This window comes from Trachypithecus francoisi, unplaced genomic scaffold, assembly GCF_009764315.1.
Source record: "Trachypithecus francoisi isolate TF-2019V2 unplaced genomic scaffold, Tfra_2.0 Lachesis_group10, whole genome shotgun sequence".
NCBI classification, from domain to species: domain Eukaryota; kingdom Metazoa; phylum Chordata; class Mammalia; order Primates; family Cercopithecidae; genus Trachypithecus; species Trachypithecus francoisi.
In genome coordinates, this window is record NW_022681455.1 from 28,989,942 (window position 1) to 29,017,382 (window position 27,441).

General features: G+C 44.5%; 1 protein-coding gene and 1 non-coding gene across 2 annotated transcripts; one reads left to right on the forward strand and one right to left on the reverse strand.

Annotated features, from left to right (window-relative positions):
• Window positions 1-4,211: 4,211 nt before the first annotated feature.
• On the reverse strand, window positions 4,212-27,362 carry TRIM27 (tripartite motif containing 27). Its single transcript, XM_033216538.1, has 8 exons — window positions 26,581-27,362; window positions 25,256-25,351; window positions 21,290-21,520; window positions 13,057-13,079; window positions 10,201-10,316; window positions 10,036-10,068; window positions 8,489-8,515; window positions 4,212-5,873 (listed from the first exon to the last, which is right to left on the reverse strand). Exons 1-8 carry the CDS (start codon window positions 26,998-27,000, stop codon window positions 5,278-5,280), a joined length of 1,542 nt encoding a protein of 513 aa, XP_033072429.1. The 5' UTR covers window positions 27,001-27,362; the 3' UTR covers window positions 4,212-5,277.
• LOC117088839 lies at window positions 17,294-17,396 on the forward strand. Its single transcript, XR_004439367.1, has one exon. It is a non-coding gene; the product is annotated as a U6 spliceosomal RNA (small nuclear RNA).
• Window positions 27,363-27,441: the final 79 nt, after the last annotated feature.

A 27,441-nucleotide genomic window follows, 5' to 3' on the forward strand; every position in this document is an offset into this window, starting at 1 on the left:
CAGTGGCCGGATCTCAGCTCACTGCAAGCTCCGCCTCCCGGGTTCCCGCCATTCTCCTGCCTCAGCCTCCCGAGTAGCTGGGACTACAGGCCCCGCCACCTCGCCCGGCTAGTTTTTTATATTTTTTTAGTAGAGACGGGGTTTCACCGTGTTAGCCAGGATGGTCTGGATCTCCTGACCTCGTGATCCGCCCGCCTCGGCCTCCCAAAGTGCTGGGATTACAGGCTTGAGCCACCGCGCCCGGCCCTGACAAATTATTTACAGAGGGAAGCAGGGCGACCAAAAGAGAAAGAAGCTGACAATGGTGGTCTATGAAAATGGAAAACAAAACAGGATTTCATTTCCAACCTTGAAATGAGTTCCTTGACCGTTTTGTGTGAGGTTATATAATTTGATTTTCTGATATGTCCAGGATTACGTGAGATTAACAGGGATTGGGGTGGAAATTGAGATGAGGCTGTATTCAAATGAGATTGACCATAAATTGGTAGTTGTTGAAGTTGGGAGATGATATAGGAGGGTTCGCTGTGTATTTTCTTCATTTTTGTGTATGGTTAAAGGTTTCCATAGTGAAGAGTTCATTCAATACAGAAAAAATAAAAAATCACCAAGTCTCATCAAAAGCATCTATGCTAATATTTTGGCATATTTCTTCCCAGTTTTTAAAGAAATATGTAGGTTGAAATCTTTCTAATCTAAATTAGTATTTCTCACTTTTTTCTGTTATATTCTTTTTCAGCATCAGAACCCTAAACTGGGTTTGGCAATCACATCCCATACAAATCCAAGTTCTTCACACCCTCTGAACGAAGAATCTGGTAGAGACGTGTGTATTTGTTTTTTTTTTTTTTTTTTTTGAGGCGGAGTCTCGCTCTGTCGCCCGGACTGGAGTGCAGTGGCCGGATCTCAGCTCACTGCAAGCTCCGTCTCCCAGGTTTACGCCATTCTCCTGCCTCAGCCTCCCGAGTAGCTGGGACTACAGGCGCCCGCCACCTCGCCCGCTAGTTTTTGTATTTTAGTAGAGACGGGGTTCACCGTGTTAGCCAGGATGGTCTCGATCTCCTGACCTCGTGATCCGCCCGTCTCGGCCTCCCAAAGTGCTGGGATTACAGGCTTGAGCCACCGCGCCCGGCCGAGACGTGTGTATTTGTAAACGTTACCTTCAAATGTCCTGCTTACATTTTAAACTTCAAATGCAAAATTAATTCAACAGATAAGCCAGATCTAAGAAATCTATCTTCAACAGGGAAAAAGGAAATGTTATGGGGCAATACTGTCAAATGGAAGTACTGTTGGCCTGGCATGGTGGCCCATGCCTGTAATCCCAACGCTTTGGGAGGTTGAGGAGGGAGAATCCCTTGAGCCCAGGAGTTCAAGGCTGCAGTGAGTGATGATCTTGCCACTGCACTCCAGCCTTGGTGACAAAGTAAGACCCTTTCTCTAACGCTGTTTTGGTTGGGACTTCTTATTATTCTCAGACTTCATATAGGAGGAATTTCTGGGTTCAACAAAGTACAGGATTTAGTAATGTGCTTACATCATTAAGTCAAAATTTATTGCAGGACGGAGCTAGTGGGCAAGTCTCTTAGTCTCAAGAAAAAGGGAACTAAGTAACACATCCCAGGCATTTAGGCTTCCTCTTACGTTACTGTGGTCTGCAATGAGGTCTCCTGGAGCACAGGTTTCACTTCTCCCCAGATTGTCTTTAGCTGTACTCTACTTTTTTTCACGTTATTTCCCCCTCTCCTAATTAACTAGCTTTTCAAAGAATAGAAGCCATGTTCTCCTGTATTCTCTTCAAGAGCAAATTCAGCTGGGGCACCCAACAGTGGTTAAATTGTCTGTCTGAATAAAATAATGTCTTTCATTTGTGAAGAAGCAACTCAACCACCATTGGTATGCTAAGAACTTTTTTTATTTTGCTGGAAGGAGATACGTGATTTCCATCTATACTCTTTGGTCTGGATCTCAAATAACTAAAGGCATTAACAAATGGCCGGCCGGGCGCGGTGGCTCAAGCCTGTAATCCCAGCACTTTGGGAGGCCGAGACGGGTGGATCACGAGGTCAGGAGATCGAGACCATCCTGGCTAACACGGTGAAACCCCGTCTCTACTAAAAAATACAAAAAACTAGCCGGGCGACGTGGCGGCGCCTGTAGTCCCAGCTGCTCGGGAGGCTGAGGCAGGAGAATGGCGTGAACCCGGGAGGCGGAGCTTGCAGTGAGCTGAGATCCGGCCACTGCACTCCAGCCTGGGCGACAGAGCGAGACTCCGCCTCAAAAAAAAAAAAAACAAAAAAAAAAACAAATGGCTCTCATTTACCATCTGATAGCGATTTGCTCGTAATTTCATAGTGCCTTTAAGTGTTAGGCAGTTACATGCATTCTCTCATCTTCTCACTTAATTGTACATGGTGGAGGGTAGAGGGACCATGTTCGGTTTCCCTTTATTCTTTGAACCTATCTCTTCTAGGCCTTGTCTGCTCTTGAGGAAGATGGTCTTCTTTGCATGTTGGCCTTTATCAGAAAAAACAACAGCACCTGAAGACACACAGGCATGTGCACGTCCATGCATGCACAAACATACTTCCGGGAATAGCAAAATAATTAAGGAAGGAGAAGTTATTGAAACCCTAATGTATAATTAAGAATTGCAGATGTTCTGAGGAAAGAGGGGAGACAAAAGAATCACAGTGGGCCCCATATCTGCCTTTAGTGACTCAGTTTAGTGACTCAGTTCTTGAACTCAAAAGCTGCTTACCTTTCTGCAGATGAGTAAACTTAGAATCACAAGTTCATTTAATTCCATTCAAAATGGCAGGCTTTTAAAACTAAAAATTTAAATAAGAAACTATAAACACACCACCTATAAGAACTAGAAGATAACCAATAACACATGTCAACCTATGCCCTATCCTCTATCCCATCCTCTCTCACACTCCATAGGTAACCATGCTATTTTTGTTCATATTATAAAGGGTATATAAGGTATACAGTCTTCTGAGACTTTTTTCACTAGACATTGTTGGTAAAATTCTTCACCCTCCTAGATACATCCCCATTCAAATCGCAAGAAATTTTCTTGAATCCAACAAGATTGTTTATCTCTGGTCCAGCTGATGCTGTCAATAAAAGTGCAGTAAGATGCCACTCCTAAAGCACTAGGTCTACTGGGAATAAAGTAGACCCAGTGTGGGATTCTCTAAGTAGCTTGGAGACAGCTCTATCACTGGGGCAGCAAGAACCAAAAGTCCATCCCAAGGGCACGTTTCCCTGGACTGGTACAAGGTATCCTCTTTGTGAGCCCTTATTCTTGCTCCCTGACCCAACTGACTAAAAGTGAAAGTGGAAGATGACTTTGAATAGGACTGTTCACCCCATTTGCCAATTGCAGATCCTTGAGTTTAGAGTAGACAGTGTTATAAGGCAGACATCCCAGGTCAATGAACTGGTACTCCAAGGCTTCCAGTCTCTGCTCTGCCCCTTCTATGCAGGAAACCATAATCGATAACATTGTGGGGCAGGATCTGATGTATGTGGTCATGTGTTCCATCTCAGTTTGAATCCTGGCTCTGCTGCTTCCTAGCTGTATACCTTGGATAAGTCATTTACCCACTCTGCTGCAGTTTCTTTATCTGTAAAGGCAATAGTATATACTTGATAAAGTTATCATGAGCATTAAGTAAGTTACTGTGCATAAAGCTCTTCATATATTCCAAGCACTGCTCTGTTAGTAGTATTTATGTACCTGTATATATATATATATTACCATATACATTTAGATCTCAGAATATTCAGCAAAAGCTAACCTAGCCTCATGGAAGCTACTTTCTATAGCTCCCTTAAAACCTGACGAGTGAATGAAGAATTAGGACATGATATCACCAACTCATGAACCTCAGCCATGGAACCCCAATGCCTGGCACAATACTACAAAAAGTACTTGAGAAAATACTTTCCTAGTAAAATTACAGGATTAACCAATATAAGAACTGTAGGCTATGAATGTCCAACACTACTTTCTTAGCACCTCTAGAAAGTAGTGACATCATACCGAGAAAGTAGTTTTATTTTCCAGTTTGAAGTAAACTATTGGCCAGAGTGGGATTTTGGGACCCATATGGGAAAGCAACACCATTAACCATTTCCTCCCCACACCCATTCCAACATCTGAACCCAATCCTACCAACACCCAGAAAGCAACCACAATGTAAACATCCATATTCACTTTATTTTTAAACAGAGGGTCATGTACCCAGAAAAGCAGGACTGAGAACCATCATGGGGGCTTGCTTGAAGTGATCTGCCCCAGCCTTCTGACTTCAGAATGTCTCATGATCCAATGGCCATGGGGGTGGAGCTGCCCCTTGACAGTATGCACTTAAGAATGGTCAATTCCCCTATTCCCCAAAGGAAATGGAGAAAAGGAGCCAAGAAGTCAATGAATCCCTGGAATATTGTCCCAGAATCCTTCCAGGGATGGTATACTACTGACCACCAGTCCACAAATGTGACTGGTAAGGGATCTAGTAACAGAGGATGGAGTTGGGCAGAATATTATCCTGGATGATATGCGCCCAGCACTAGAATACACCTTTCATTAGAATGAAGGGAGCAGACAAAACCCTCAGAAAAGATACAAAGGCAGAGACATTGATTAGAACATTATCTCATAACAGAGGTGGGGCCATTACCCACCATTATTGTAAAATAACTGTAACTAACCAAAACACATACAGGCTTCTTTAATGGAGTTAGTAAAACTATGGCAGATTGGGAATCAGGGGCAGAGGTACTGTTCCCAGATGGAAAAACTGGGATAAAGGAGCCATGCTGACAGGGCCTTGTTCCAGTCTAGGTTGTTAGAAAGGAGCCCTAACCCAGAAATGACAGCAAATAGCCATAATCATTATGTGGGGCTGAACCAGAGGAAGCTAGGCTGAGCCAAGAAGGTGGAAGTATCTTGAATGGCTCTCCAAATCCAAAGATTATCCATACTCTTTATCCCTCCAGCAATGTGTAAAACCAGAAAGTGTGAAACACTGGAGGTGGACATCTGGTTTTTATTTCTAGGATATCTTGATACATCTCATTACATTGCACAATCTGCACAGGAAGGAAAAGGATGGTAGAGAACATGGACATCCTGTCTCCCACTGCAAGGGCGTGGAACATGGTAAGGATACCCAGCTGTGACAGGACGTGGCAAGGCAACAAGATGCCTTGTGCCTGGCACAGGATTACAGCCAACAGCCCTTTTGGCCTGAATCCACCTCCTCAAGGGGAGGTCTCCATGGAATGACCATGATTCCCAACATGCCCAGAAAACCCATCTATCCCACTCATGGGGCAGATGATCAGAGGAGCTGCGCTTTTCCCTCCCGAGTAACTCAGACTGAAGTAGGGCCGCACGGGCCCACAAAAGGTAGCATGAGAGAAAGTGAAAGTGTGGCACCTCTCTGTCACGTTGTAGAAGGAGACCTCGCCAGCATCATAGTCCAAGAAAATCCCCACCCGCTGAAGCGGGGTCCGCAGGGGGAGGGCAGTCATTGGGGAGGTAAGAGCCCAATATTCTTTCCCATACCACAAAGACACTGCCCAGAATCCATTCTGGGGGGCTGAGGTTACGCCACCTTTTCTGCACACTGAGTCTTCACAGACACCTATGGTCCACTTGGCTTTATCTCCCACCTCTACCTCCCAATAGTGTCTCCCAGCGATGAAGCATGGAGAGCCCAAGACACAGGGAAACAGATTGAACCGCTCGGGGTTGTCAGGCAGGTCCTGTTGGAGGTAACTGTACCGCACTTGCCGCAGATTGTCAGAGAGGATCAGGCTGGGGTAGGCCGTGTCTGGGTCCAGAGTCACGTCCACTGCAGAGACACAGAGAAGAGAGTCAGCCACAGGCCAGGACAGCCTATTCTAAAACACTCAGTGCCTTTCTATTACCTCCCCAAGAATGAGAGGTTCACACTAGAGGTTGCACGTATTTTATTTAAAATATATTCTAAACTTCACATTTCAAAAATTACTGCTTGCATTAGCTGGTTACCAGAATACACTGAAAACACTGAATTTTAGCCCCGTATCTTTTATTTCACATCTGAAACCACAATATCCATTATGAACCGATTTTAAGAGATAGGGTCTTGCTCTGTTGCCCAGGCTGGAGCACAGTGGTGTGGTCATAGTTCATTGTAACCCCAAACTCCTGGGCTCAGGTGATTCTCCTGCCTAAGACTCCCAAGTAGCTGGGATCATAGGTGTGCACTACCACCCTAATTTTAAAAAAATTTTTGTAGAGACGAGGTCTTCCTGTTGCCCAGGATGGTCTTGAACTCTTGGCCTCAAGCAATCCTCCCACCTCAACTTCCCAAAGCAATGGGGATTTCAGGCATGAGCCACTGTGCCTGGCAGATACACTGAATTGAGGTTTTCTTACATGCTCATCATCCCTTATTCTGAAAACTTCAGGGGCCCAAAGTTTCACAGAATTCAGAATATTACAGGTTTTAGACAGGTAGGGTCTGGTGCAGCATTCTATAATGAAATATTAATAGATATGCTATGAGATCCACGAATGTTTACATAATGAAGGATAGACTCTAAACAGCACGACATAAATTCAGGTTTTGATACTATAATTTCCTACAAAATAATGAAAAAGGTTGTGGCTTTCAGAGATTCAGGATTTTAGAACCGTGGGTAAAGGACTGGGAACCTGTATCAGTATGCTTACCTTTTAAATCACTCTCTTACAATTATTTTTTACTGTATTTTTTGAGATGAAGTCTCACTCTGTCACCCAGGCTAGTACAGTGGCATAATCATGGCTCACTGCAGACTTCATCTCCCGGGTTCAAGCAGTCTTCCCATTTCAGCCTCCCAAAGTGTTAGGATTACAGGTGTGAGTCACTACACCCAGCCCAAATCCCTCTTTTATCCATTCTATAAGATCTTTACTCTACATATCAAAGCTCTATTCATCTTCTATTGTCTACTGCAAGACACACATCCTCCAAGTTTTTCTTAATCTGCCCAGGCCATTACACTCTTCCTGTTCTGAAATCTAAAACTACGTATGATCCATGTCATCTCCTCTGGCATTTAGTATTACAGCATCTTGCTATCATCAAGTGTTTTCCTGCTTCAAAAACACTGATAATGGGCTGGGTGTGTGACTCATGCCTGTTAATCTCAGCACTTTGGGAAGCTAAGGCAAGAGGATCGCTTGCATACAGGAGTTTGAGACCAGCCTGGGCAACATAGTGAGACCCTGTCTCTACAAAAAATAAAAGTAAAAATTTAGGCAAGCATGGCGGTGTATGCCTGTAATTCCAGCTACTCAGGAGGCTGAGGCAGGAGGATCACTTGAGCCCAGGAGTTTGAGCCTGCAGCAAGCTATGACCACGCCACTACATGCCAGCCTGGGCAACAGAGAACCTGCCTCTAAAATGAATACTAAAGTATTTAAAAAATTAAAATACTCAAAAAATAAATTAATTAAAAAAACAGTGATATGTATTCTCTCATTTGCTCTTCACATCTTGTTCAGGAGGAAGATTCCCAAACATTACCTCTTAGAAATTTAAGCCCACAAATTTTGACTCCCACAAAAGACAGGCAACTGGTAGAGATAACAAAGAACCCCAGAACCCTTGGTTCCCGGTTCAACAATCTGTCTACAACACGTGCCTACCTCTATCTTGTGTCATGGGTGTATCTCCAACCAGACAATGTAAACCTCATGAGTAGGATGATTTATGCTCTTCTGTTCCTCTAAAATACCCTGTACAATGTTAGGCAGTGTAGGATACAAGCGAAGTACTCAGTTAATACTTCTTGAAATAATTAAATACGGATCAGAGCCAGTGCACACCCAGGACTGCAGATCCACTGTATGTAGAGTCCTCTTCATTTAGAGGACACTTCATAACAGAAGGTGACTGTGACTGTGGGATGAATACACCTTAGATTTGAGTACTTCTGCAATGTTAAATTTACCCAGGCTCTACAGTAGGGTGAAAGTGGTTGTGAGGGGGAAGGGGAGTTTCAAACTTTGCCCTGAGGCACAGCGATGGGATGCCACAAGACTCCTAGACTTCCTCTAACACTCAAGAGTAATAGTGGAGCTCAGTCTTGCTTGTCACACACCATGGTTTGACCCTGAAGCTGGGCAGGCACAGCAGTGTACTAGGGCACCAGCTCTGTTCTACTTTTGGGGAACTGCGGTTTCCACCCTATAATCCTTCTTTAACACCTGAGATTGATTTTACCCTATAGCTTCAACTCTGAGGCATTTCAGGAGGCAAAGATACTGTTAACACACAGAAACAACTGTGGATTTTTGTGGTTGTTGTGTATCATCTTTATACATGTAACCTAAAGAATCCAAATCTAAACAATTTCCAAATCATTCATAATAGTAGTTAGGTTCACAAAGATTGTTACTCCTTAACCTAATATGGTTTTGTCTCTCATCACCTACCTGAGTATAACTGAGCCTCTCTTAATTCTGAAAGAACAAAAGAGAAAAGTTATAGAAGTCATGAGGGTTTCCAGGAAATACATAACTGAGGGGCTCTGGTTAGTCATCATAAAGCAGTGGTCTCCATTAGAAACCCCAGAACCTCTGCTGTCAGTCATGCACTAATTTTTTCATATGATGTATGGCTCTATCATCCAACCAAAAGCTTTAAGGGGAGAGGGATTGGGAATCTTAAGCAGAGGGATAACCACATGCCTGAGACTGGTAGAATATGGGATCAAACTGAGCCAAGATCAAGAATTCCACCTTCTAGTGAGTCAGCTGGCTCTGCAGAGGGAAACGCAGTTCCAACCCCACGTCATACATAACTTTTGAGTTTCATAAGTCATCTGTGTATGACAGCTGAATGGCTCAAATGGCACTCACCGACACTCTAGGGTAAACATGACCATTCATTTATAAGGCACTTTATAGCTGAAACAGAATTTTTCACACATTATCCCACTAAGCCTTTTAAGTGGCAAGAAAAGAAGAGCCGGATCAAGGTCGTGCCTGAACTAACCACTTCTGGTTATCATCCACTGTATTAAGTGGAATTTCTCCCCATTTGTAGAGGACATGTATCTGCTAACTCTACGTTGCTAGATGCCCCAAAAAGTATGTATCTGAGTAGATGAATGCAAGTAAGAACTCAGCATATATAAAACAGAAAATAATCAAAGATTATGGGTGTTTGTAATTTCTAATAATTAAGAGAAGGGGTTTACCTACATATAAGGATTTCAGAATCCACCAGACTGCCCAGGAATTTAAGTATTCCTGGGTGGAATAATATATGGCCAACTCTTTACTGAATGTGGCTTGTGAGCAGGAAAATTTAAATTTGGAAAAGCTTCTCCAAATGCCTAGAACACTTTATTTAATAAACGTAATTATAGGACTTATTGTGTCAGATTCTATTCTAGAAGTGTTAGAAATGATAACTAACCTTAATTCTTATACCTTAGGAGGTAAGAACTATTACTGTTCTGTTACAGATAAGGAAATTACTTGTTGAATCCTTACTAAGTGGTAGAGCCAGGCCCAGAACCCAAGCGGCCTGACTCCTGACTGCCCGCTCCTAACCATGTCCCTGGCAGTGCTGCCTGTCAGCGCTGCTTGATTACCTCCTGCCCGAGCTGGCACCTGTGCCCACAAGCAGCAGAAACTCAGTAATTACAACGATAAACACTAGCTCAAGTGAAATGTATCCAAGGTAGTTTTTGTTCATACTCTTTCCGAAATAATCAAATTAATTCTGGATTGATTAATTTTTGGATTATTTTTCTCCTCCATCAATGCAGATTGAGAATTGACTAAATACAGTTAACAGACTTCAAATTAGAGCAAGAGGCTGTTAGTTGAGAAAATTAGTTAAGACCAAGGGAAGATGTAAAATATAAGGGAAGGCTGGCCAATGGGTATCACCCCATGTTTCCCACTTTCAGTGCAGATGTTTTTTTTCCAAGCAACTTTACATCAAAAGCCCAGTAGGTAGATAAATTTACCTTGGATTTTCTCCATATCTGACTGCATTTTTTCTAAGAAAAGAAAACAAGAAAATATTCAGTTTGCATCCCACTATCTGGCTGGAAAATATATCCTTTCATCAGGCAATATGCAGATATTGAGTATAAATCCATTTCCCCTCATGACACCACTCCTCACATTACCTGTGAACTGCTTTAGACTCTCCGTCAAGAATAGACATTTTTGGGCAAAAATGTGGATTTTCTCTTGCAAATCTGGAGGCGTGATCCAAGGTTCAGGAATCCTGATTCTTTCAGCCCTAAATTTAAAAAACATGAGTAAATTTTTTTTTTTTTGAGATGGAGTTTCGCTCTTGTTCCCCAGGTTGGAGTGCAACGGCGTCATCTCGGCTTACCGCAACCTCTGCCTCCCAGGTTCAAGTGATTCTCCTGCCTCAGCCTCCCAAGTAGATGGGATTATAGGCAAGCGCCACCACACCCAGCTAATTTTGTATTTTTAGTAGAGACAGGGTTTTTCCATATTGGTCAGGCTGGTCTCAAACTCCTGACGACCTCAGGTGATCCTCCCACCTGGGCCTCCCAAAATGCTGGGATTACAGGCATGAGCCACCATGCCGGGCCTGAGTAAATTCTTTTTCCCAATTCTGTGACCTTCCAGGAACTAGGACAGGGGCTAAACTGTCTAGCACAGATGGACAGTCTTTAAAACACTACAGCTTTTCCCATCTTCTCTTCCTGAGCTATGATCCTCTAGACCAAAACAGGATAGATATTGTACTCATTCTCATATCCCCCAAAGCACCTAGCTCATGGCTTTTCAAATATTAAGTACTCAAAAAGATTCACTGAATTACATATGAGGCTGACTTTACCAGAAAGCTCTAGATTCCATGACAGTCCCTGATATTTATGGTGGGCAATTAACCCGAATTCTCAGGTACCCAAATATGGAGAGAATGACATGTTCAGACAGAAAGGCACTGTGGGGGACAGGCTGACTTTGCCAGAAAGCACTAGATTCCATGACAGTCCTTGATATTTATGGTGGGCAATTAACCCGAATTCTCAGGTTCCCAAATATGGAGAGAATGACATGTTCAGACAGAAAGGCACTGTGGGGGACAATACGCAATTCCCTAGCCCTGCAAGGATGTCTATAGCAAAGACTGCCAGTTGCCTATCCAATAGCCCTTTTGCTATCTTCTGCCTTTTATGGCTCACAGCTGCCCAGTCCCATAGCTAGATGTGACCTTGTGACTGAGTTCTGGTCTATGAGAGATAAAATGTATCTCATGATGTTTTGAGAAGTCTACTAAAAAAAGTAACATGACCGGGAGCAGTAGCTCACGTCTGCAATCCCAACACTTTGGGAGGCCGTGGTGGGAGAACTGCTTTGAGGCTAGGAGTTCAAGACCAGCCTGGGCAACATGGTGAGACCCTGTGTCTACAAAAAAAAAAAAAAAAAAAAGAAAAAAAAAAAAAGTAATGTGATGTGACTTATCTCCTTCTTCTTGGTTAGCACTCTACCAGCTATCATGGAATATATGAGGATCATACCTTAGGGATGGTAGAACAGTGAATGGGAAGAAACCTGAGTCTGAGGATCACTGGAGTTACCATACTAGCCACAGACTACCTATCTGCACATTTCTTTTCTTTTTTTTTTGAGATGGAATCAGGCTCTGTCACCCAGGCTGCCAGGCTGGAGTGCAACAGCATGATCTCAGCTCACTGCAACCTCCGCCACCCGAGTTTGAGCAATTCTCCTGCCTCAGCCTCCCAAGTAGCTGGGATTATAGGCATGCATCACCACACCTAGCTAATTTTTGTATTTTTAGTAGAAACAGGGTTTCACCATGTTGGTCCGGCTAGTCTTGAACTCCTGACCTCAGGTGATCGACCTGCCTCGGCCTCCCAAAGTGCTGGGATTACAGGTATTAGCCACCGCATCCAACCTGCACATTTCTTTTATAGATAAGACAACATTTTATTATGTTTAACCCTTAAACCAATAACATTTTGGGTTTCCTATCTTATATAGCCAAATTCAATCCTTAACGTCACAAAGTGCTAGGGTCTGAGGGAGCTAACTCCGTATATTAGGTCAGAGCTAGACTGGCATCATAAAGTAGCAGGTAACAGTATTATTTGCTTGGGTCATCTGGCTGGGACTAGTATGAACTCCACCTTATCTTCATCCTAGGGTCCCTCAGGAACCTCAATTCCATCAACCTGATTCTATCAACACAGGCCTCCCAGCCAAACTGCCCCATCTGTAAGGACCTCCCCAGTCTCCTTAAATGCTCCCACACAGTCAAGCTGCATTTTGCTTTAGAAGGTTTTCATCATTCAGGGTCTTAATTACCTTCATAGTACAGCTTCCTCAAAGTTTCCACCCCTGAAGGCATTCTTGCACCAAACATTAGCTTCCCAAGGCCCATCCCACTTGCCAGGTCATCCATCCTGCAAATACAACTTTGCCCTGGCTTACTGTCCCCTCCAAGCTCTCCCTCTTTGGTCATGTTCCAGCTGCCAGGGAGTTTTTCCTCACCTTTTTTTTTTTTTTTTGATGGAACAAAGAAATAGCAAGAGTAAGAATAAGAGCCAGAATCCAGGTGGCTCATCAGTAATTATGTAAATCCAGGACAGTCACACCTTTCTTAGGCTTTATTTCCCCCATTATAGAAAAAAAATGAGATAATGAAGGATTATGAGATAAGGAAAGGATTATGAAATGTATAGGAAGCAACAGACATAAACTACCCTTATGTTCAGCCCAGGTCTCTGTAAGGCCACACGTTCTCCTCTCATACCCCTAATCCACCAGCAGCCTCCCACGTGAACCCCCTACTTCCTGAATTTTACTGAGTAGAGCTGTGGTTCATCTAATTCTTAGTATACTAGTGACTCTCTTCAGGGATATGTGTCAATTTGATAAGATGTCCATCCTCAGGCTCAGGGCTCCTTTCAGGATTTACAAATGTGAAGGAGACAGTCTTCTCATATTTGATTTAACACTAGGGAAACAGAAAACTATACCTGCTCAATGTGTCCCCAATGTCCTGCAAGAGAAAGGAAAAAAAAAATAACCATGAGAAGTCATTTATAACTTCAGTTTTCTTTCACAGATGTTTGTTGAAAAACCAACTACAGACTGGCTCTCATGGGAGAAATCAAGGAGAAAAGGATCACTGGAACATAACTCAGTTTTGAGGAGCTAAAAAGCAGGCAGAGGAAAATGGGATGCATACTATTTGCTATACCAGCATTTCCCATATCCGCCTTCAGTACCCACCATCCACTGGTCAAGGACCTCAGGATTTCAAATTTACTAACTCAAGTATCCTAAGATTGGACCTCAACTTGCCTACCTGTCCAGATCTTTTTCTTTTTATTATGAAATAATTTCAAATACACAGAAAAGCTGTTAGTACAAAGAACTTCAGTATACGTTTTTTTTTTGAGACGGAGTCTCACTCTGTGTAGCCCAGGCTGGAGTGCAATGGCGCAATCTTGGCTCACTGCAACCTCTGCCACCTGGGTTCGAGCAATTCTCCTGCCTCAGCCTCCTGAGTAGCTGGGACTACAGGTGCCTGCCACCACGCCTGGCTAATTTTTGTGTTTTTAGTACAGACAGGGTTTCGCCATATTGGCCAGGATGGTCTCGAACTCCTGACCTCAGGTGATCCACCCGCCTCCACCTCTCAAAGTGCTGGGATTACAGGTGTGAGCCACCGGCAGCCTCTCCCTTCTTTCATACACAAAAAGTAGCATACGCTCGTCGGGCGCGGTGGCTCATGTCTGCAATCCCAGCACTATGAGAGGTCAAGGCAGGCGAATCACATGAGGTCGGGAGTTCGAGACCAGCCTGACCAACATGGTGAAATCCCGTCTCTACTAAAAATGCAAAATTAGCCCGGTGTGGTGGTGCATGCCTCTAATCCCAGCTACTTGGGAGGCTGAGGCAGGAGAACTGCTTGAATCCAGGAGGCGGAGGTTGCAGTGAGTCAAGATTGCGCCATTGTACTACAGCCTGGGCAACAACAGTGAAACCCCGTCTCAGGAGAGAAAAAAAAAAAAGTAGCATACTCTCTATTTTATATTTTTATTTTCCACAAAGCAATATATACTAGAACCACTCCGTATTAGTTCATAGGTATCATTCTTTTCCTTTTTTTTTTTTTAACTTGGATAGTGTTCCAGAGTGTATATGTGCACAATTAACTAAAACAAACTTGTAGGTTTCGAAGTTAGACTACTTCCAATATTTTGCAAGTACAAATATGTTGCAGCAAGTAATCTTGTGCATATGTATTTTCAAATATATTTTCATACTTAATTATATCTTCAAAGTAAATTCTTAGATTTTTAAAATTTTTTATCGATATAGAACAGACATACATATTTTGGGAGTACATGTGATACTTTAACACATTCATAATTTGTAAAGAAATCAGTGTATTGGGATATCCATGACATCATAAGTATTTGTCTTTTCTTTACTCAAGAAGCACTGCAATTACTCTCCTCTAGTCACTTTGGAATATAAAATAGGCCAGGTGTGGTGGCTCACGCCTGTAATCCTAGCACTTTGGGAGGCCCAGGCGGACAGATCACCTGAGGTCGGGAGTTTGAGACCAGCCTGACCAACATGGAGAAATCCCATCTCTACTAAAAATACAAAATTAGCTGGGCACGGCGGCGCATGCCTGTAATCCCAGCTACTCGGGAGGCATGAGAATCGCTTGAACCCAGGAGGCGGAGGTTGCGGCGAGCCGAGATCATGCCATTGCAATCCAGCCTGGGCAACAAGAGCAAAACTGCGTCTCAAAAAAAACAAAAAAAACAAAAACAAAAACAAAATATATGAGTGTGTGTATATATATGTATGTAAACATACACACACGTGTATATACACACATATATATACATATATGTATAAAAAATAGATTTGTAAACTAGTCCCCCTACTGATCTATCAAACACTAGGTCTTATTTCTTCTATCAAACTGTGTATTTGTACACATTAATCTCTCCTCATCTCTCCTCCTTCTACCCTTCCTAGAAAAATTATTTGTTAATTCTGTGTGTATACATGCACACACACACATACAGTTTTGTTAAAAATTAAGAAATTCTCCTCCAAAAGGGTCATATGATTTTGCATTCCCACCAGCCCACTGACATATGAGTGTCTCTCCCACACTTCATCAACAGTGTATTAAGTTGAAAATTTTTGCTATTGTAACGAGTAAGAAATGGTATCTCAATGTGGTTTTAGTTCGCATTTCTCTTATTATAAGTACAGCTGAGCATTTTTTCACATGTTCACAAACTAATTAATGTCTTTTGCAACTTGCCTATTTGTGCCTTTAGCCCATTTTTCTCTAGAATTTTGGTCTTTTCTCTCTCAATTTTTAAAAGGTCTTTTTATGTTAGAACTATCACTTGTATTTGTGATATTTGTGGCAAATATTCAATTTTAATACCACCTTTTGACTGGTTACAATGTGTGTGTGCTTTTTTCTTTTTCTTGTACTAATACCAACTGCTTTAATTATATGGGCTTTAAAATATAGTGTAATATCTAGTAGGGCCAGTTCTCCTGGCCCTACTAGAAAGGGCCAGAGCCCTTCTTTCACAAGAAAGACAGAGCTCTTCTTTCACAGTGTAGCCAACCTATTTTTTTTTTTTTTTTTGAAGACAGAGTCTTGCTCTGTTGCCCCGGCTGGAGTGCAGTGGTGCAATCATAGCTCACTGCAGGCTCAACCTCTTGAGCTCTAGTGATCTATCCCAGCTTTTTTTTTTTTTTTTTGAGACGGAGTCTTGCTCTGCCTCCCAGGTTGGAGTGCAATGGTGCGATCTCAGCTCACTGCAACTTCCACCTCCGAGTTCAAGCGATTCTCCTGCCTCAGCCTCCCAAGTAGCTGAGATTACAGGCACGCACCACCACACCTGGCTAATTTTTGTATTTTTAATAGAGACAAGGTTTTGCCATGTTGGCCAGGCTGGTCTCGAACTCCTGACCTAAGGCGATTCACTTGCCTCGGCCTCTAAAAGTACTGGGATTACAGGCGTGACTCATTGCACCCGGCCTATCCCAGCTATTGTTATGTGCTTATTTTTCTATCTGAAGTTGACTGTCAATTTGTCTAGATCCAGAAAAAGCACTTGTTGGTATTTTTATTGAAATTGCAAAGGTGGGAGGGGGGATGAGGGAGAGGAGATTACTTAATGGGTACAATGTACACTACTTGGGTGATGGTTACACTGAAATCCGAGACTTCACTACACAATATATCCGCTTAACAGAAAAAAAAAAAAACAAAAAAAACTGCATTTATGAATGTGAAGGACTGATAACTTGCTTTCACTGTCTTATCAAAGAACAAGTGATTATCTCGTTATTTGTTTAAGCTTATTTTATGTCTTTCAGGAATGTTTGAATGTTTTATAATTTTCTCCACATAGGTTTTTGTACATTTCTTATAAATTTATTCCCAGGTATTTTATCACTACTTTTTTTTTTTTTCTTTTTTTTGCAAATGTAAACAGCATTTTCTCTTCTAATATGTCTTCTAGTGGCTGCTATCTGGCATATGAAGGCTGTTAATTTCTGTATGTTAACTTCTATCCCAATTTGTATACCTATAATTATTTTATTTACCTGAACTGGTTATAACCTTTAATGCAGTGTTAAATAGAGATAAATGATACTGGGCATCTTCCCTATTTCTGACCTCAATGGGAAAGCCTCCAGTATTGCCCCATTAAGTAATATTTAGCCTGCTTTTCCAGTGACTTCCAACATAAACACTTTTTGATACTCATGGAGCCCCTCCTCCCTTACTGAGTCCATTACTTCTTTCCTTCTCTTCTTTCCTCATCATCCACCTCCAGTTTCATGCTCTATCTGTTTAAATAACATTCTCAAAAAAAAAAAAAAAAAAAAAAGCTTTAGACCCGGGGCAGTGGCTCACGCCTGTAATACCAGCACTTTGGGAGGCCATAGTAGGCGGATTACCTGAGGTCAGGAGTTCAAGACCAGCCTGGCCAACATGATGAAACTCAATCTCTACCAAAAATACAAAAATTAGCTAGGCGTGGTGGTATGTGCCTCTAATCCCAACTACTCGGGAGGCTGAGGCAGGAGAATCACTAGGGAGGTGGAAGTTGCAGTGAGCTGAGATCGCACCACTGCACTCCAGCCCGGGCAACAGAGTGAGAGTTCATCTCCAAAAAAAAAAAAAAGGTTTTAAAGCCTTAATTATGGTGCTTGCTTCAGCAGCAGATACCCTCAAATGGGAATCATGCACAGAAGATTAGCATGGCTTCTGCACAAGGATAACACACAAATTTCTGTATCATTTTCTACTTTTAATGTTCACAGCAGCACTACTCACAATAGCCAAAAGGCATAAATAACCAAAATGCCCATCGACTGATGAATAAACAAAACACAGTATATATCCATACAATGGAATATTATTCAGCCATAAAGATAAATAAAGTACTGAAACATATATATGCTAAGTGATAGGCCAGACGTGGTGGCTCACGCCTGAAATCCCAACACTTTGGGAGGCTGAGGCGGGTGGATCACCTGAGGTCAGGAGATTGAGACCAGCCTGACCAACATGGAGAAACCCCATCTCTACTAAAAATACAAAATTAGCCGGGCATGGTGGCGCATGCCTGTAATCCCAGCTACTCGGGAGGCTGGGGCAGGAGAATTGCTTGAACCTGGGAGGCGGAGGTTGCAGTGAGCCGAGATTGTGCTATTACACTCCAGCCTGGGCAACAAGATCGAAACTCCGTCTCAAAAAAAAAAAAAAAAAAAAAAAATATGCTAAGTGAAAGAAAAAGGCTACATACTGTATGATTTCAATTATATCTAATATCCAGAATAGATTAATCCATAGAGCCAGGAGTTAGGGGTAGAAGGAAATGAGGAGTGATTGCTTATTAGTGTGAGGTTTCCTTTTGGGTGGTAAAAATGTTTTGGATCCAGACAGTGGTTGATAATTGTACAACACTGTGGATTTACGAAATGCTACTTTGTGCCAGAGTTTTACAGTTTAAAATGGTGAAATTTAGGTTATGTATATTTTACAATTAAAAAAATGAAGAAGGCTGGATGTGGTGGCTCACACCTGCAATCTTAGCACTTTGGGAGGCTGAGGTGGATAGACTGCTTGAGTCCCGGAGTTCAAGACCAGCCTAGGCAACACGGCAAAACTCCACTTCTACTAAAATTACAAAAATTAGCCAAGCATGATGGTTTACACCTGTAGTCCCAGCTACTCAGGAGGCTGAAGTGGGAGGATCATCTGAGCCTGGGAGGTCAAGGCTGCAGTGAGCCTTGATCATGTCACCACACTCCGGCCTGGGTTTCAGAGTGAGACCCTGTCTCAAACAACAACAATCAAAACCAAGGGAAAAAAAAAAACCCTCAAGTCCATCTTGCAAAACCCCAATCCTGGATGAGACTGACCATCTGCTTACCCAGTGCCCACGCCAGAGCAGTCAAGATTTGAGAAAGCAAAACTGATAAGAAAGTTACACAACAGGGGCTGGGCACGGTGGTTCGCACCTGTTATCTCAGTGCTTTGGGAGGCCAAGGCAGGCGTATCACCTGAGGTCAGGAGTTCAGGACCAGCCTGGCCAAAACTCCATCTCTATAAAAAATACAAAAATTAGCCGGGCGTGGTGGCACATGCCTGTAATCCCAGCTACTTGGGAGGCTGAGGCAGGAGAAATGCTTGAACCTGGGAGGGAGATGTTGCAGTGAGCCCAGATCACGCCACTGCACTCCAGCCTGGGCGACAGAGCAAGACTCCGTCTCCAAAAAAAAAAAGAAAGTTACACAACAGGGCAGAATGGTTACATTATAAATAGATGTTCACTGACCAAATGCTCCTACTAGTTCTCGCAGACCCTCTTTCCCATACCCTGAAACAATCATTTCTTCCCGTACAACAGAAGACCCTCTGGAACTAATTCCTGGCATAGGTACTTTAGTTCTCATTTCTACCTGCCTTCTCAGGAACCGCACAATGCTGATCAATACATAGTTTCTTTCTTTCTCTCTTTTTTTTGAGACGGGGTTTCGCTCTTATTGCCCAGGCTGGAGTGCAGTGGCGCGATCTCGGCTCACTGCAGTCTCCGCCTCCATGGTTCAAGCAATTCTCCTGCCTCAGCCTCCCGAGTAGCTGGGATTACAGGCATGCGCCACCATGCCCGGCTAATTTTGTATTTTTAGTAGAGATGGGGTTTCTCCATGTTAGTCAGGTTGGTCTCGATCTCCCGACCTCAGGCGATCTGGCCACCTTGGCCTCCCAAAGTGCTGGGATTACAGGCATAAGCCACCGTGACCGGCCAGTATATGGTTTCTTGTGGCTTCAGTGTTCTCCCTCATCTAGAAACCTTACAATATAGACTCCTTTCCATATGTATTTTGAAAATATGTCTAACTTCTAGTTTCTTTAACCAACCCCTCCAGATAAAACTCCATAATCCTGTCTCGTCTCTAAGTATTTTATTACATCCCCTTCACAGTTGTACTTCAAATAGTCATCTACTTGTGTAGTCTCCATTCATCTAACCTAGCCAGCACTCAGCTGCCACTAATGTGGCTCCTGCCCCAATTATTCCATTGTGGTAGTTCTACATAAGGTTACAATGATGGTCATGTTATTGAATCAAATGGGTATCAGCTTTGATATTATTTGACCTCAATTGCATTACTATGTTGTCCACTCCCTCCTTGCTCCATCTCAAAAATAAAAAAAAGAAAAGAGGAAGAAAAAAAGAAATAAATTTTTCTGACTTTTCCCATTTAAAAATGTAAACTGGCTGGGTGCAGTGGCTCACACCTATAATCCCAACAATTTGGGAGGCCGAGGAAGGCGGATCACGAGGTGAGGAATTCGAGATCAGCCTGACCAATATGGTGAAACCCCGTCTCTAGTAAAAATACAAAAATTAGCCAGGCATGGTGGTGTGCACCTGTAATCCCAGCTACTCAGGAGGTTGAGGCAGGGGAATCACTTGAACCCAGGAGGCAGAGGTTACAATGAGCCGAGATCGCACCACTGCACTCCAGCCTGGGCAACAGAGCAAGACTCAGTCTCAAAATAAATAAGTAATACTAAATTAAAATTAAAACGTAAAAACCATACTTATTGCCCAAGACATACAAAAACAAGTGATGGACCATAATTTGCTGACCGTTGCCCTATGCCATCATTCATTTTTATTTTTATTTTTTATTTGTTTTTTGAGACAAGAGTCTCGCTCTGTCGCCCAGGCTGGAGTGCAGTGGCGTGATCTTGGCTCACTGCAACCTCCTCCTCCTGAGTTCAGGCAATTCCTTGCCTCAGTCTCCCGTGTAGCTGAGACTATAGGCACATCACCATGCCCGGCTAATTTTTGTATTTTTAGTAGAAACGGGGTTTCACCCTATTGGCCAGGCTGGTCTTGAACTCCTAGACCTCATGATTCACCCGCCTCGGCCCCCCAAAATGCTGGGATTACAGGTGTGAGCCACTGCGCCTGGCCTGCTATCATCCCTTTTTAATGGCTTTTATCAATACCTATAAGAACTGTCTGATCACCACACTAAAATATAATAATTCAGGAAAGCTTATTTGGCACTTAATCTCAGTGCCTAGAATAGTGCCTGACACAAAGCAAATAATTAATATGCACTGAATGAGCAAACGACAGACAGGCATTAGCTCATTTCCTGTAGTCTTGCTGGGGTAGGTCTGCTGCAGCTTTATCACCTGCTCTACCAACATTAAACTACAGGACTGCTCAGTTAACCTAACCACTCCTGCTCAAGTGCTCATTGTTTTGTGGCTGTAGTAATAGGTTAAAACTATAAGATACTGGAGTGAGGAGAGTCTTTGAATGACATATTGTCTAAGTCCCTCATTATTGAACAAACAAGGTCACTGAGGCCCAAAAAGGTAGAAAGCCTTGCCTGTAATCAGACCACTTGTCAGTGCTGGGCAGGCCCAAGCACCAGGTCTTCTTTTTGCCATTTCCATGAGACAATGCAATTGACTAATTCAAGTTGTGTGAACCAGAACTTCTAGTTTACATAGTTTCCTTCCAAGGTGCACAATATAGAGTTTGGCAAGCTCTTGCTATTCCTGCAGAGTTAAAAAGACAGGGGGTCCTGGATACTACTTGGTAAAGGTATATTTTAAATAAAAGTAGTATATTTTCAGTGGGTGCTGCTCTGGCAGGGCTCTGCAAGCCTTACCTGCAGGAGCTCCCTGGTGGGCTGCTGCTGCTTCTCTTCTAGCTGAGCGATCAGGCTGCTGAGGTGGGAGATGTTGCAAGAGAACTGGGTGATGGCACCATTGATGCTATTGTAGATGGCCAAGTCTAGCTCCTCAAGACGGGCCAGGAGGCGATACTCATGCTCCTTTAAGGAGTGATACAGCTGCTCAAACTCCCAAACAATCTTCTCCCTCTCCATCTGGGTTAGGCTCTATGCAGATGACAGGGAAAGGCAGTAAAGAGAGAAATGGCTCATTTCTAGGGCCTTCATAGTTCTCCCGTGACCACCTACCCCAAGACCTCATTATGCATAAAACAAGCAAAGTGCCAACTCATTATTTCTAGTCTTTACTGACTGCATATATAATGGCCAGGAACTGAATTACCCCAGTGATGATGATGATGATGATGATGATGATGATGATGATTTTTTTTTGACACGGAGTCTCGCCCTGTCACCCAGGCTGGATTGCAGTGGTGCAATCTTGGCTCACTGCAAGCTCCACCTTCCCAGGTTCACACCATTCTCCTGCCTCAGCCTCCAGAGTAGCTGGGACTATAGGCGCCTGCCACCATACCTGGCTACTTTCTGTATTTTTTAGTAGAGATGGGGTTTCACTGTGTTAACCAGGGTCTCAATCTCATGACTTTGTGATCTGCCCACCTCGGCCTCCCAAAGTGCTGGGATTACAGGCGTAAGCCACCGCGCCTGGCTTACCCCAGTGATTATTAAGACAGTCCCTGTTCTCAAGTAACTCAGAGAAGTGAGTCAGGTTCATGTGATATACGCAGTCATGGATGGGTAATTAAAGAAAGGGTGACAGCCTGCAATGGAAGAAGCTGGTACCATCTTCACAGAAGCAATTTCACAGAGTGTTTATGTGATGAACAAGAGTTCACCACATAGGCAATGAGCAGGAAGGCTTTCCAGGCAGAAGAAATGGCACAGGCAAAACAGTGGAGAGAGAAAGCAAATGGTGCTATCTGGCTGGAGCACATGAGTGTTGAGGGAAGGGACCAGAAAAGGTGAGGCCTTGTCATGCCTGGCCTGGGAGGCTGGGGGTAACGACTCTATCCCAACTGGGAAGCATGGAAGATTGTCACACAGGAAAGTGACAGGGTCAGATATGTGCCCTATGGAGGATGGAACAACCAGTAACAGTTTTCTTGCCCAATCTTTCTGGGCCCTTCACATGTAAGCCATACCCTGTCTGTCCTTCACCAACTGCTGTCTATCCAGCTTTGGGTGGGAGGGAGAGAGGTGGTCTCCCCACGATTCCCTCTTGGTGCTGATTTGTTTACCATAACTTACTGTCCTCCTTTCTTCACCCCACCCCCACCACCAACAGGACTCTAATATAAACTTTTGTTCTAAACAAGGAGCCAGCAACGAGCTCCAAAGGAGCCAAGTGAAGTCGTATTGGACACAGCCATGCCCTGCATTTACATATTGGCAATGGCTGCTTTTGAGCTACAACAGAGCTAATCAGCTGTGACAGAGTCTATATAGCCTACAAAGCTAAAAATATTCACTATCTGACTCTTTTTAGAATATTTACCAACACCTGTTCCAAACTCAGCTTCTCCTGAGAACCTTCCCACACTGACTATCCCTCTAACCACCCTTCTTAAGACACTCACTATGCACATATATGTCTTTGTTTATTAAATCCTTTTCAAAGGTCATATTTCATGTCAGCTGGGTAATTCTTTCAAAGACTTAAACTATACAAAATAATCTTAGAAATGAAAAATTAAGGCTGAAACAATTCTTAACTATCAACTAATTCAGTGTTTCTCAAAGGGGGTGCTACTGGCACCTTGGTAGGACAATTCTGCCTGGCATGGGACTGTTTCTTGCATTGTAAGACATTTAGCATTCCTGCCCAACCTCCCCAATCACTGGATTCTTCTGAAGACAGCCAAAGAAATACCCACACACCATTGTAGAGGACAAAAAGGCAGTACTACCCTTGCTAGTCTAGTCCAACCTGCTTGTTTCACAGATGACCAAACTGAGACCCACAGAGGTTGTATGACTCCATCTATACAACTGGGTGGTGTCAGAGCACAGAAGCATGTCCAGGTGCCCTGATTCTCAGAGAAGGGCTGTTCTCCCCTTTGATAATCCTCCCACAGAGAATATCATCGTGTGCATGATTTGAGTCCACTCAGGCTCACTGAGAAGATTCTCCATTCATCAGATCTGTTTTCGTTTCTTTTTTTTTTTTGTGAGACAGAGTCTCGCTCTGTCACCCAGGCTGGAGTGCAGTGGGGTGATCTCAGCTCGCCACAAGCTCTGCCTCCCAGGTTCACGCCATTCTCCTGCCTCAGCCTCCCGAGTAGCTGGGACTACAGGTGCCGCCACCACACCCGGCTAATTTTTTATATTTTTTAGTAGAGATAGGGTTTCACTGTTAGTCAGGATGGTCTCCATCTCCTGCCCTCGTGATCCACCTGCCTCGGCCTCCCAAAGTGCTGGGTTTACAGGCATGAGCCACTGCACCCGGCCCATCACACCTGTTTGCAAAAAGGAGAGCTCAAGTCTCAGTGTATTGTGTGGGCAGAGCAAGTAGTGGGATCTAAGGACACCATGGGAATAAGTTCGTGGTCCAAAAGTTCTTTACTACGCCCTACCAGGACTGAAAAAGTGATGCTAGACTCTACCAGTCTGGGACTTTACTTTTCAGACAGAAATACCTCTAGTGGGTGGAGACTAGTAATGTTTTATTTATTGTTCAAAAAACATTTTTAAACACCTAAGTGGTGGATATACAAATGTGTATTATAAATGTCTCTGTACTTTCTGTCTTTTTTTTTTTTTCTTGAGACAGAGTTTCACCCTTGTTTCCCAGGCTGGAGTGCAATGGCACGATCTTGGCTCACCGCAATCTCCACCTCCCGGGTTCAAGTGATTCTCCTGCCTCAGCCTCCCGAGTACCTGAGATTACAGGTGTGTACCACCATGCCTGGCTAATTTTTTGTATTTTTAGTAGAGACGGGGTTTCACCATGACCAGGCTGGTCTTCAACTCCTGACCTCAGGTGATCCGCCTGCCTCAGCCTCCCAGAGTGCTGGGATTACAGGTGTGAGCCCCCCCCACCCCCCCATGCCCTGCCTTGATTTTTTTTCTTTTCAAAACAAAATTCCCGGTTAGGTGCAGTGGCTCACACCTGTAATCCCAACACTTTGGAAGGCCAAGGCACGTGGATCACTTGAGGTTAGGAGTTCGAGACCTGCCTAGTCAATATGGTGAAACCCCATCACTACTAAAAATACAAAAATCAGCTGGGTGTGTTAGGGCATACCTGTAGCCTCAGCTACCTGGGAGGCTGAGGTGGGTGAATCATTTGAAATGGGAGGCAGAGGTTGCAGTGAGTCAAAACCTTGCCATTGCACTCCAGCCTGGGTGACAGAGTGAGACCCTGTTGAAAAAAAAAAAGAAAAAATTCCCATATACCCCTATCATAAATTAACACATCAGCCACTTGTCGAGGCCTTGAGAGAATGGAGGAAGAGAGCAGAGCAAAAAATTCAGAATTAAGGCATTGTCAAGAAAGGAGAATAACCCAAAGAGAAGCAACAGTGGGACTTACACAAATCCACTATTAGCACTTGTCTGCAGAATGGTAACAACGCAAGCTAACTGTATCCAATAATTTTACCTATCTCAGCTTTGCCAAGGATCAACCTTGGTCTACACAGTTAGCAGGTTAAACTATACTGACAGGTCTGATTTCCAAGGGTTCCAAACTTGGCTCCTCCATCCTTTCCCCAAAAGTAAGGGAATTAGTTCTCTGGATGAGTTCCCACTGCCATGTGCAGTTGATCCCCCTCTACCTTCAGGTTCTGGGTGACATGCTGGACAAGTTTAAGGGAAGTAACATCAGCTCTACAGAAGAGGGGAGCACCAGCAGAAGCGACTGTGAATTCCAACAACCCTTACCAAGAGTTCAGCTCGTGCCTGTTCCCCTTGGGCCCGACGTCTCTTCTTTAAATCTTTCACTCTTTTTAAATGGTCAAGCTGGTTCTGGATTTGCTCCTGAGAAAAGCAAAACAGATGGGCAGTTCAAAATTAGGTAGACCTTAGCATCAGCATGGTACTTCTCATCACACATGGAGTCCACACACCTGATCCCAAGTCTCTAGTTGGCGCTTGTTCTCAGGCCACACTGCCACCCACAAGAGAAAGACTCAGGGCGCAGGGGCCAACAAGCCACTCATTTGCAATCTGTGTCTATCTTAGCAGCCTGTCGCTTCAACCACTCAGCTACCTCGTCAGGATTATTTGTGTCTATCTTAAACAATGAATCATCTACCTGTCCCTGGTAGGATATCGCATGACTTAGCGCAACTGTGACTTGAGTAAGAGGCTTAGAGTTATGTTGTATTGTAGCTCTTCCACACAAGCATACTGTGAAAGTGACTTCTTATTTCCTTCATGTGTGAAATGGGCAAACACCATCTTCCCAATCTACTCAAGAGTTCTCACCAGAGTGCGTGAAAGAAAACAGCTGAAAGGTCCATAAATGTTGTGATTAATTACACATGAATGTATTCATATTTAAACACGGACGTAATTGTGTATGAATTCCTGAAGCCCTCAACATACAGAAAATACACAGTATCATGGACTCCTTGAAGGTCACCTTACAACTGTTTTATATGTAATATTTTGTTTCCACGTTTCTGTTTAGCTGTGCCAGTTCACAGAGGGCTCTGTGCATCACATGATTCCACAATCTTCCTCATAACTGTTATCTCCTGAGTCTCAGAGTGGTTAAATGATTTAAGCAGTGAAGAGCCTGTTCTTTTCTGTGAGTTTCTAGACCAGGACGTATTGCAGGAAAGTGCTGGAGAAATGCTTATAGACTAAGGAATGGGCATCAGTCAGTTAATGTCCGACTGCGTTTTGTCTGACAGTCGACGAGAGTACATGTGTCTCTGCAGCTCGTCGATGTGCACGCGATTTTATGCACTTATTTTATACTGTCAAAAGCATGTCTCCGTGTACAATGTGTCCGTGAGACAGGAAACATGGGGGCAAACGGAGAAAGGAGAGTGGGGGTGGGGAGACTTCTGGCTCCCTCGCCAGCTACAGGTTTTCCTCCAAATCTGAGTGCTGAGGCTCTGGAGCGGACAGAGAGGAAATGACGGCTGTGAACCACACGTCCGCTCAGCCATTTTCTAGGCGGAAAAAGGGAAGCCCCTTTGGCTCTCTCCTCCCTTTGTCCGACTCGCGCTCCCGCCCTCCCGGATCCGCGCCCTCACCTTGAAGCCCTCCACTGCCTCCTCGAGCGGCAGCACGCTGTGGCCGCGGTGCTCGCGGGAGCGGTCGCACACCACGCAAATGGGCATCTGGTCCTCCTCGCAGTAGAGCTTCAGGGGCTCGCGGTGCTTCTCGCACACGCCCATCTCGCCGCCGGGCCCCGACGGCCGCTCGGTGCGCAGCTGCTTCACCAGCTGGGTCACGTTGGCCAGGTGTCGGTTGGGCCGCATGTGCCTCTGCGGGAAGGTCTCCCGGCACTGCGGGCACGACACGTTAGTCTCTGCCGTGCCCCAGCAGCGGGCGAGGCACGCGCAACAGATGTTATGGCCGCAGTCGAGCATCATGGGCTCTGCGAAGTACTGCAGGCACACTGGGCAGGTGGTCTCCTGCTGCAGGCACTCGGCCACGCTCCCGGAGGCCATGGCGCGGGCCTGCGGGGGCTCACGGGCATGGGCCCCGGCGCCGAGCTCTGCACGGAGCCCAACTCTCCGGCGCTCTCTCCCGTTCGCTGTTCCTGGGAGGCACGGGGCGGACGGAGGGCGGTGCCTCCCGGGCCCGTATCCCAGACGCGCCCGCGCACCGAAGGCTCAGAGTGGCCGGCCCTGCGCCTGTGCCCCCTGAGTGAGTGCGGGAATACAGCCGGCTCACAGAGGCTCGCGGCCACGCTACTGGGGTAGGAACGGGTAGCCAAGGGTCAGGATCCCAGGGCCAGGCGCGCAAAGCGCGCAAGACAACGTGGCCGCGTCGGAGCGGATCCCGGCGGCCGCGTAGACCCCACCCCGGCGCGAGCGGAAGAGGCGGCTCGGCGGGGCGGGGCTTGGCCCGTGCTTCTAGCGTGTGACAAGATTTCGTGGCCTCGGGGC